Here is an 11,984-nt window from a genome sequence, read left to right as displayed (position 1 = left end):
AAAAAAAAAAAAAATCCACTATAAATACATATATATTTTCTTTCCTTCAATTCTCACTTTCAAATTTCATAAACCTCTTTAATTACCAAAAAAAAAAAAAAAACTATTTCATCAAATATCATAAATACCAAAAATGGCTACTAATTATTTCAAGATTGAAAAAGAAGACAAAGAAGATATTAAACATAGAAAGGCACAATTCTTGATTTACAAATCATTGAAGAAAGCAGATTCTGTTGTGTCTATGAGAAAGAATTCATATTGGTTGAAAATCAAAATTGGGAGGAAATTAAATATGCTGAAAAAAAGCATCTTTTTTACATTTTCTTCTTCAAGAATTGGATTTTACAAGCAATTTATTTGTCAATTGAAATATTTGAAGAGTTTGATTGGAGGTAAAGAGACTATTGTTAGTCTTCCACCTGTGTTTACTTCAAGTTCCTTCTGATTACTTCTATCTCGAGCATATGCAATGAAATTAAAAATAATTAAGTAAAATTTAAATCACGAAATAATTTGATCTATGAATAATGTCATTATTATCATAAAGGTTGTAATATTAGATGAATCATTATATAGTTAAGAAAAGAGAGTTTTAATTTTCCTTTTCTATTTTTCATCTTTGTTTTAAGTTTACATATACATTGTACTTATTCACTCTTTGGTGAAAGTAAATCTATTCAATGCAAATGAAGAAATTGACTTATGATTTGTTTTCTCAATTTGTCTTTTCAATATCTATAGTTTCTTTCTATTTAATCTTTTAATATGTGGTATATTCCTTTGTAATTTGATTAATTTAAATTTATGTTAAAATTTTATTTTAAAAAGAAATAATTATATTATTAAAATTTAAATATGATATTTAAAATTGATGACGTGAATATACTGAAAGACAAATGAATGCTTAATCATTCAATGGTTTTGGGTTTGTGATTCAAGTAACTCCATACTTTCTCTCTCTATATATAAATAATGTTTATGTCGAATTAATTTCATTTTTAAAATTGGAACAACTAACTCAAATTAGACTTTAAAGTCTTAATTGATACACAAATGTTATGACTTGTAGGTTACAAATTTTCAAAAATAGATATTTTTTTTCTTAAATATCATATTCAGACCTCAGTCAAATAAAATAAAATAAAAGAATATTGTAACATTCCAACCAATGCAAGTGATATTGTTTGTTTTAGGTTTTTACTCACAGAACTTTAAGATATGTTATTATGATGTAATACATGTTTATCTATATATCCAGTATATCTACTGGTTTGCTCGTTTCCTAAATTTGCCTAGATTTAATAGAACTCTGACCCACTATCAATAAGGTCAACACATAAGCGACTCTGATACCTGTTAGGTAGTGGAGCCTGATTAATTTTAGGTTTTCTTATTTATTCTCTATTTTAGGTTTTCCTATTTATTCTTTATTTTAGGTTTTCCTATTTATTCTCTGTAACCAAAAATACTCTGATTTATTAATATAAATATACCTCACCGCCGTGGAAGTTTACTTACGGGGTTTTACCACGAAAAATTGGGTTTTCTCTCCCTCTCTCTAGATTTCTCATCACTTTCTCTTGAAAGCTCTTGTGTTCTTCATTCATCTAGTGTGTGTGCGTGAATTCGATCCTAACAATACCATCTATAATGATCCAGCATATTAGTAATATTGTTTATTCTAGGCCTAGATTCACACAAATTCAAAACATGTTATTAGAATATAAGACCTAATTATTATATACTCAATATCTCTCTTGTATTCTCTAAATATGAGAATTTGATCCATGATCATGTAATTTTATACATATTCCTAGATGTTTGAACGAAATACCTCATAGATTAGCTAGACTTTTTTTCTCGCTATATGAGATTTCTTGGGTGAAGTTTTTCTCAAGCTAAATTGTACACGAGGCCTGGGTTACATTTGAATTATATAATTTCTTAATGTAGTAATACGAATGGGCTAGTTCTGATGACAATAATATAATTTAAAACTGATGAAGTTAGAATTTGATTCAAACAAATACAAAATAAATAAATAAATAAATATATAAAGCCTCACGGGAGAACAAAGTTTCGCATTCCTAAAATTGTTGTGAAATTTGAATAAAAATTCAACCTTTTTAGGTATAATGATGAAATTGAGCGACAAATTATAGAAATATGATAAGAAAAAATAAAATTGAGTGACAAATTGTAAAATTGTGATATAAACTAACATTTTGAGAAAAATTCAGAAGGAAATAGGAGAAGAAGAACATGAAAAAAGAGAATATGGGGAGGCGGGTCAAAACAATTACTTTTTTAACTTATTTTCAACTCAAACACGCCTATTTATTTTTATATTCTATTTTATTACACGTTAATTTTGGGATGAACAAAAATAGGTGTTAATATGTCGTTATTATAGTTAAAGCATGTAAACTTTACGAAACAAATATGAGGGAAAATTTATATATTTTCCCATAATAATTCGATGAAATATTTACACAATTATTTCTTTAAAAGTGTATAAATATAAAAAAAAAATTATTATTTAAATCTTACTTATAAAGTTTTAATATTTTATACTAGTATTTTTATTTTTTATTTTTGGTAAAGAGTACGAAGAAATTGGCAAACCCTCCTCTCGTCGCCATTACTGCTAACACCTGTAAGTTCGCCTAAACCCTAAATCCTAATCCAATTTTTTTTTTCAAAGTGGATTTTTCTAGAAGCAAAATTCACAAATTTGAGGTTAGATAACTGTAGAAATGATTTTTGCACAATTTTTTCTACCAAATTTTAGTTATTAGAGAGTAGATTCTGTATATTTTTGGCTTTTTATGGGTGTGATTTCTGTAGGTTGTTCAAAATGGTTGAAACTCTGTTTGAAGATATATTTACAGTCACTCAGAAAGATCCTGATGGAAAAAAATTTGATCGAGGTATGCAAAATCATCATTAGTAATCGAATGAATTTTGAACTGTAAGCTAACGCATAATCTGTAGATATGAATGATTTAATTGTAATGTTGAATTAGTCATCTACATACTTTTTATCTATGGAAGTGAGTCTCGGAGTAACAGTAAAGTTATCTCCCTGTAATCTATAGGTTAACGGGTTTGAGCTGTGGAAGTAGCTATAATGTTTGCATTAGATTAGACGGTCTATATCACATCCCTTAAAGTGTGGCCCTTTTTGAACTTTTTATTAATGCAAATCATTTTTTTGATGACTGTGGTTTGGGGTAGCTTGTGCGTACCGATAACTGTCACCTTCCACCCAGAACAAGTAAGAAGTAACTGTGTCCATCAAGGCTAGGACAGATGGGAAGGAATTAACTGTGCTTGGGTTTGAACCTGGGACCTTTTTCATTGTAATTTTATTTCAAGTGGAAGTGAAAAGATGGCTGTGGTACACTACTTGAATGATAAGTTGAAGGGGATTATCTAAATTGTTTGTTTACTGTAGACCTGGGATGACATTCTCCTCTAGACTAATGCAAGGAGAAATAAAATGTTAAGGACAAGATGGTGGCGTTTAATAAGAAAAAGAAGAGTATAGTATTCATGCAGTTGACTGGAAATATTCAGATGAATGTGAATTAAGTATGATCATCTGTAGTGAATTTCTTAGTCTATTCTTATTTGCTGGATGACGTACTTACAGTGAGAGCTGCCTTTTGAGACAAAGGTATGGACTCTTATGTGACCTTCATTGCAATAGTTCCACTATAGGTGATTCAACTTTACGTTTGTGTAGTTGTACCTTGTAGTTTCTTCCTCGTGAGCAATAAGGGGGCTTAGGAAGGGTCATAGGGTTCATGCAATTTTCTTAGCAAAGCCATGTTTAGTTTATTATTGTCACCATGAATTATCGAAGTACAGCAGCACTTTTTTTGTTGTTGTTGCTGCAAATAGTGTGATCGAATATATCTTGCATTTTGTAGTGAATCGCATTGAAGCACGGAGTGAGCAGTTTGATATGTTCATGCTACTGGATGTAAACACTGAGATATATCCTATGCGCGTGAAGGATAAATTTATGATGGTTTTAGCTTCTACTTTGAACTTGGATGGGACACCAGATACTGGTTATTTCATTCAGGTAATTTGCTGTAGTGGTTTATGTCTCCTAATTGATTTGCAAGTGTTAGCCTGTCTGATTTAATTTTAACTTTGCGAAATATGGTACTTGAAGCTAACTTGAAGTCTCTGAGATTTTTTCCCACATAGTAGGCCTTACTAGTCAAAATGCATCAGAAAGATTCAGAAAAGGAAACTGAAAACAATATAATCCAGTCAAACTTGAGGGTATTCAACTTACCATGACGAATCACTTCCGTCAAAGTAAGAAACATCAAGTGCCTTTTGATGACGCGAAAATATATGTACTTCCGTTAAAAAAACTAACTTGTTGTATACAGACATTTTGAATGTACAGTTTTTGTTTTCAAAAGGAAAAAATTATGCGCCTCGAACAAGTGTTCCCCTTTTGAGAAATATTTAGGTTTTGTGACCTTGTCTATCTAGAGGTGATTAGAAATGACATGGACCAACTCTTGATTACCGAGGACATCACCTTAGATAGGAAGGTGTGGAGGTTGCGTATTATGGTAGAAGATTAGTAGGAATGTAGTGTTGTCTTACTTTTTGAGCGGTTAAGCCGTATTCTTGTAGTGTCTTGATTTTGGTTCCATTCGTTTGTTGTTTATTGTGTTTAAGTTATTGCACTTTCCCTTTTAATACCTACTTTGATATGTTGTACTCGAGACGAGGATCCTCCAAAACAGCCTTTTTTCCTCCACAAGGTAGGGGTGTGGTTTGCGTACACTCTACCTTGCAGACCCCACTTGTGGAATTTCATTGGGTATGTTGTTGTTTTTGACTTTATTTATCTGGAATTGTTTAAAAATCTCATCGCATCTATTATATAGTTCAACGGCTAACTAGAACTAGAAACTATAGAATATATCAACTTTTTTGTGGGGCCTGTTTTCACATGTCATAGATTTATTTTTGTTTCACGGAGGTGTGATTCCTTATGATATAGCCTTGTGATGGCTGTTCAATTGGTTTATAAAATAATGGAGAAACAAATTGTATCTGCCAGTGAAAGGGTATAATCGTTTGGTATTGGCATGTATCCAATCACAAATCAGCACAGAAGGATCCATCTATTGTGCTATTTGGAGGATTGTGAAATGTTTTTTGATCCTTGAACTATTCTTGGATTTCCCTTTCTTTTGAGAAAGACTCAAAGGCTGAGGAACCGGAAATGAAGGAAAAGGAGCAAAAAGAGGGAATTTTTTAATCGAATTGTTAATGATTGAGGGACAAATCCAATAAATGGGTTTGTCAGAATAAATGGCAATAACGCACAACTCATGGAGCACCTTCTGTGTGCAACTTTTACATCAAAAAACAAATGGTCCTGTCAAATGTATTTACACTGAAGGTGCTCTAAGCCTCTAACATCCATGAGCCTTTAGTGAATATTTTAAAATTTTTGAGTTCTGCTAGTAATTTTTTTAGTTTGTTTGGAGATATGTGTCAGTAGAATGAGTCTATCGTGGGGATTCATATAATTGACCCCAATTAGCTTGGGATTGAGGCGTACTTGTTGCTCTAAAGTATGTTTTTAAGAAGTTACTTTGCATGGAAGTCCTTAATATGAAACTTTTCTTTTTGGAACACATTAATGCTTGAAGATATAAAGCCTGACACAACTGTTAGGCAAATGCTTGTACGGATTTCCTTATTCCTTTTTTGGTTTGCCTTCTCATACTTGTTCTACTGTGGTGTTTCAAACTCTCTAAATCCCCATCGTATTTAATGGTGTTGCAACCTGATGGTAGGGTAACAAGAAATCACTTGCTGACAAGTTCGAATATGTCATGCATGGGAAGCTATATAGGATCTCAGAGGAAGGTTCCGGGAAGCACGTTAAAGCGTACGTTTGGTTAACTTATCTCATATTCGTCCATGAACATGGATTTATATTTCTGGATGTTCTTCCCTTTTCATGGTGCAATACTGTCAATCTGTCACACCTTAGCAGCTTCTTGTTTCAAAAAGTCGGCTTAGATTGACCTTTTTTAGGTGCCCATTTGCTAAGATTAGATTTCAATTTGATTTATGTGACTTATTTTCAAGTGTCTTTTTTTTCTATTGTGTGCATTTGTGAAATATAATTTATTTTCTTGCAACCCTGCTTTGTGAACTTTGCTTTTGAGCCGAGGGTCCATCAGAAACAACCTTTCTACCCCAACATAGGTGAGGTCCGCATACATCCTACCCTCCCTGGACCCCACTTGTGTGATTACACTGGGTATGGTGTGGTTTGTTGTTGTTGTTTATTTTGTGGAATACAGATGTACTTTCCTGTACTTGCTTTTTCTCTGTTTTTGTTTTGGGCTTAGTCTTTTTGTCGTTTAAGTCTGATGTATATTCTCTTTTAGTTTTAACTTCTAAATATATTGTTTGAGAGTTTTCTATGTTCTGGTTGTTGGGACTACTCGATTTGTGGTTTCCAATTAGCAAATCACGAGTATTTTACTGATATAACAATGGATTTACTGGTTTTTATTTGTCTTCAGTGACATTTTTGTTTCATTTGGAGGACTGCTTATGCAGCTGAGAGGAGATCCATCCATTGCAGCTAAGTTTGAGCTTGATCAGAAGATTTTCCTTCTCATAAGGAAGGTTTGATGTGAAAAAATTGTATCAAACTCAATTTGAACTTAAAAAGGCGACAGACTATTTGTGAGCGCCTAAGCTATTGGCACGTGATAAATCGCGTGGTGGTCTCAAGGATACGAAAGAATGTAATTGTGATATATAATAACAGAGACCATGGAACAAGAGCTCCATATATGTTGGAGTGTAGAAACCTAGTGTGTGCAGTTATGATCTTTATCCTGGTAAGCATAAGAAGAATCTTTCCCTTTTATCAGAAGTTGAAATCGCAGTGTGTGAAAGCTTAGAATTTAGTGGACTTGTTCATTCATCAAATGAAGTAGTCATCATCTAACCAATCGGCTCGTACGCCAGATTGCCTGTTCTTATTTTGTCTCGCTCTAGATAGAATGACTCTCTTAGTTACGTTGCGTCTGACTTGAGTTACCATGCTTTTCTCTAACTGCAACAAAGCTTACATATGATTAGGATCGTCCCCTTCATTCGACCCCAGGTTGGGTTGGGTTGGGTTTTTGGAAAGCCTGTTCCGACCGAACTACATTATCCTATGAGTTTGTCAACGTAGAGGTAGAGCTAGTTATACACTATCCTTCTCAGATCTTACTTGTGAAATTAAAATCGAGATTGTTCAACAAATATACTAAACATGGAAGTTAATCTTTTTATAAGATATATGAATACATACATGATACATCAAATCATATCAATTTCAAAACATGTATGAATAAACAATGATTTAAGTGATAAATTTTTTATAGATAAATATGTCATTCAATTGAAGAAATTACCAAATATGAAATAACACTTTGGAGATAAATATTTTGGCCAAAATTTTTTTCAAGATATCTTCGAGATTTATTTTCCAATAGATATATTGGCATATATACGATTGAACATAGAGTTATCCCTTTCAATCACAGCTAATTAATGTAAATCGTCTCATTAAATTAATGTAATTTTGTATTAACACTCATGAACAAACTTTTACTATCATGTTATTCGTATAAAAATAATATTACGATTAATTATATATGGATTGCGATATTTAAAATTGACAAAACTAACCCTAAACAGATCTCCTCAAACTCCTTTAGAGTCTTTTTTCAATCTCTACATTATAATTTCTGCCTAATGTGTTTGTAAAAAACGTATTTGGTTAAGCTTATGAGTTGGTTAAACTTGTTTATAATTACAATAATTCTAAGTTTATTTACTCGTTTGGTAAATATCATAATGTGTATAAGCTTACTTCTTCTTCCTTCTAATATGTATCGACCGCTTCTTATTTTATACTAGCTCTTAAATTTATAATTTTGATAGAAAAAAATTAAGGGTATTTTAGTCATTCTAACAAAAGAATAACTTATCAACGTACTTTTATCAAATACATCAACTGTTTATTATCCGTTTCAACACTTCTATCTGAATATGTATTTGTTTATTTATAATATCAATTTCGACACTTACAATTAGTTAATCCAAACAGACCCTAAACCAAAGGACCCTTTAGTTTTTTCAAAATTAATTAAAACTCTAAAAAAGGGCATGCACTTTATATCGTCCCTAATTTCTTCCATAATGTACGGTTTTTCCTTTTTATAGAATCAATTAAATTTATTTCATTGAATATTTGAACTCTTTTTTTTCACTATAAATATTTCAAAACATTTTCCCAAACTCTCCAAATTACTCATTTCTTTCCACTATCCTAAAAAAGAAAAAATGAACACTTGTTTCAATCGACCATATATGTATTCAAAAATTGAAAATGAAGACAAAGAAGATATTAAACATAGAAAAGCACAATTCTTGATTTATAAATCATTAAAGAAAGCAGATTCTATTGTATCTAAGAGAAAAAAATCATCATATTGGTTGAAAGTGAAATTTTGTAAGTTGAAAATCAAAATGGGGAGGAAATTAAAGAGGTTAAGAAAGAAAATATTTTTTATATTTTCTTCTACTTCTACGAGTAAAGTTTGAAGAGTCTCTACTTCTACATTTTCTCATGCAGTGTTGTTGGATATCGAAGGAATGATCAATTTAGCATGATCGTGTTGTTATTTTTTTCCTCGCTGCCTTCACGAACTAGTGATATGATCTGCGTACATTATACCCTCCTCATATCTCATTTTATGAAATTTCACTAGATATGTGATGTGTCGTTATCTTCTTTTCTTTCTCATTTGATTTTTATTTATTATTTAATAATTATATTTTATTTCGTACCTTATTTTTGTTTTGTTATAGTAGTTCTACTCCATATATATATATATATGCCCCACTATTCTGATCAAATTATTTATGTAGTATTTTATAAAGACAATAAATAATACAAATATTTTCTTTTTAAAAAGTTGAGGTGCTTGAAAATTATGTAAACCTTCTCGACCCAATTTCTGTAACACTTTTCATTTTTTAAGAGTCAAACAGTTTAATTTTGACAAAAAAAAATTGTGCGTGAAATCTTTAAATTTTTTGAAATGAAATTTATATACTATAAATTACGTTAAAATTACTATAAATCACAATGATTGACAATTCAAAATAATTAAAAGATATATATAAAAAAATACAGTCGAAGATAGACTTGTTTGGATCTCAAAATCCAAAAAATGTCACATAAATTGGGACAGAGGAAATATTGTTTTATGCCAAGTAGAATGTGAAAAATTAGCATCATGTTAAAAAGAACATTATTATGCAAACTTGAAAACCAACTCATAGAAACCTGCCTTAATGTGCATTTGTTAAAAATGCTTCATTAGGATTTCCAAATTATAAAATGGCAAAGTTTTTGTCAACTGAAAATATTTACATGAAAAGTTTACTTACTTTCTAATTATTTACAATTCTTATTACCAAAACATGCAAGAACATAGTAAACTTTTTTGTCACAAAACTGATCTTGGAATCAATTTACTGATTTTCCTGCATTTGTACATTTTGAACTTTTGATGTCAATGAGACATCTTCAGACACTACCCTTTCTGGTCAAGATTTTACGCTTCGACGAAATACTGCTAGTAAGGAAGAATGGCAGCATTATATATACAGCAGACTTCCAGTATCATCGAGGCCGCCAGCAGAAGGTATGACCATATATTTAATCCTCTAAAACCTGACGAATGAACGAGAAATCAGTGTCAATGAACAGCCCTAAGAAATGAGTAGAATAGAAACAACTTAAGATGGTGTTAGTGTAATCCCACAAGTGAGGTCTGGGGAGGATGGTGTGTACTGTGTACGCGGTCTGTCCTACGCCTACATTAAGAAGGTAAAATCTACAAATGTGTAAGTAAATATTCTTACTTATTTGCCCCGATGCTACAGCAGGAAGTGCAGGAATTCTCACAGCTGCAAAAGTAGGAAGTTCCGATATACATCAGTGACCAGTCATATAAGAAGAAAACATTTTGCAAAGTGAACGTAATAAGAAGGAATACGTTCAACATACACTTCTTGCATGATGAAGCTGGTAACTGAGACATAGATGGCCAAGGAGCCGGAATGTTGTCATTTAAGTCGCATACAAAGCTGATCCCCGCAGTTTTGTCCAGTATTGCATCCGATGGTAAACTAGACAAAAGACACCCCGAAACTATTCCAACAGAAAGAACAACAAATGATTATTAACTACTATAACAACGATAACAACTAGGCCTCAATCTCAAACTACGCGAGGAAATTTTTATTTAGTGCTGTAAGAATTTTAGATAAGAAAGAAAGGATGAGGCAGGTAAAGATATGTCATAGAGTTGTTGTATATAAGGCAGCTAATCTCGCAACGGAAATGAACATGTACTTCCTCCGTTTCATTTTCAATTAGTTAGACAGATTTTGACTAGGCATAGAGTTTAAGAAAGTAAAAAATACTTTTGAATCTTGTAGTCTTAAACTAAAGATATGGAATGCTTGTAAATATGTCAATTGTCATGTGGAAAGATAGAATTAAAGGGTTGCCAAACAAAGAAAGAGGCATCTCTTTAAACAGAAAAAAAAAGAAGGGAAAAGTAAGACTCCCCGTTACCAATTTCAAAGAAAAACAAAAAGTATAAACAAACAAAATGAAATAATTGGAGTAATAATATATATTTAACGAGTAAATACACAGTTCTCTTCTCATAAGAGGTTTCACACTTCACTAGCCGAGGTTCAAAGATATCCAATTTAATTCAATCAATAGTTCTTCTGTACAGCTAACATTAATCGGATGCTCTTTTTACCGAAAAGTTCTATTAGTCTTAATGCTCTTTTTACCGAAAAGTTCTATTAGTCTTAATGTTCTTAGAGTTCATAATTAGTCATATCTATCAAAGCATCTCGATCAAAATCTTCCAAGGTACCCTAATCGAAAATTTTAATATCTCATATTGGGAGTATTAATTGTCCAAGAAAGTAACATGATGTGATAACTAAGGAACAAAACAACAAAATAAACACGTAAAGTAGGTTTATTACCTTCTGATGTAACTGGTGTAGTGTAGTCATTTGAAGATAACCAGATGCCACAAACATGACAAGATCAAAATTTAATGTCAGTTCAAGGTATTTGTATGCGGTACAATGCACCAAAGAGCATCCAAATAAAAACTGACCTTGTACGGAGAAATCCTTGAGGCTAATGTGACAGAGATTGTAGACATTTTTGCTAACATTGTCTTTCTGTAGCTTAAGTCCAAGCGAGGCAGCACAATCCAAAGCTTGCAAGTTGGTGACAAAGCTCTGCCTCTGTAAGTGAGACACATACCTCTCGACAGTATTGCAGCATCTTGTTTGGTTATTCATCCCATCTCCACAAGCCTTTGTAATATTTTTCATGTTAGGAAAAACCAAAGGGCACACTAAGGGGATGAGAAAACACATTAGTAGATTTATAATAATATGGAAATGCAAAGATAGAAGGTGAGAATGGAAGCTAGATTCTAATTTCTGCAGCAAGAATTGTGGTAACTTTGTGGAGCCAGTAGCATTGAGGATGATCGAATAACCAAGACTATGTTTGGTTTCGGGCAACACGTGGAATTATAACATTAAAAGAAAACGTACTTCATCTTTACTTCTGTATTTTTCTTTTAGCTCTCTGATGTTCGTTACTCAAGCCGATGGTTTTCCGAAACAACCTCTCTACCTTCTCAATGTAGTGGTAAGGTCAGTCTATACATACACTACACTCCCCAGACCCCGCTTATGGGACTACATTGGGTTTGTTGTTGTTGGTAGCTTCACCAGGTCATAAAACAAAAGAGAGCAAGAATACACTTTGGAACTGCTCCTAGTAATGATGGGGGGGGGGG

General features: G+C 32.0%; 2 protein-coding genes across 3 annotated transcripts in view; one reads left to right on the top strand and one right to left on the bottom strand.

Annotated features, from left to right (window-relative positions):
- Nucleotides 1–2,531: 2,531 nt before the first annotated feature.
- Nucleotides 2,532–6,980, top strand: LOC107012482 (DNA-directed RNA polymerases II and V subunit 8A-like). Of its 2 annotated transcripts, none has more exons than XM_015212341.2 (5): nt 2,532–2,659; nt 2,851–2,933; nt 3,939–4,096; nt 5,847–5,941; nt 6,588–6,980. In XM_015212341.2, the coding sequence occupies exons 2-5, from the start codon at nt 2,861–2,863 to the stop codon at nt 6,697–6,699; spliced, it is 438 nt and encodes a 145-aa protein (XP_015067827.1). In that variant the 5' UTR covers nt 2,532–2,659; nt 2,851–2,860; the 3' UTR covers nt 6,700–6,980. The 2 variants fall into 2 exon arrangements, with proteins under 2 accessions (XP_015067827.1, XP_015067828.1); XM_015212342.2 differs by having other exon boundaries at nt 2,631–2,742; nt 6,588–6,906.
- A 2,409-nt stretch (nt 6,981–9,389) lies between these two features.
- The window catches only part of LOC107012125 (uncharacterized GPI-anchored protein At1g61900-like), a 6,725-nt gene continuing 4,130 nt past the window's right edge, over nt 9,390–11,984 (bottom strand). Inside the window, exons 4-8 of the mRNA XM_015211866.2 lie at nt 11,286–11,531; nt 11,149–11,160; nt 10,145–10,288; nt 10,000–10,044; nt 9,390–9,808 (exon numbers count right to left, since the gene is read on the bottom strand). Coding sequence (XP_015067352.1) covers nt 9,711–9,808; nt 10,000–10,044; nt 10,145–10,288; nt 11,149–11,160; nt 11,286–11,531 — 545 coding nt within the window. The 3' untranslated portion in view covers nt 9,390–9,710. The remainder of the gene's footprint in view (nt 9,809–9,999; nt 10,045–10,144; nt 10,289–11,148; nt 11,161–11,285; nt 11,532–11,984) is intronic.

Source organism: Solanum pennellii, chromosome 3, assembly GCF_001406875.1.
Source record: "Solanum pennellii chromosome 3, SPENNV200".
NCBI lineage: Eukaryota > Viridiplantae > Streptophyta > Magnoliopsida > Solanales > Solanaceae > Solanum > Solanum pennellii.
Note: the sequence above shows the minus strand (reverse complement) of the source record. Positions and strands in the feature narration are given on the sequence as shown.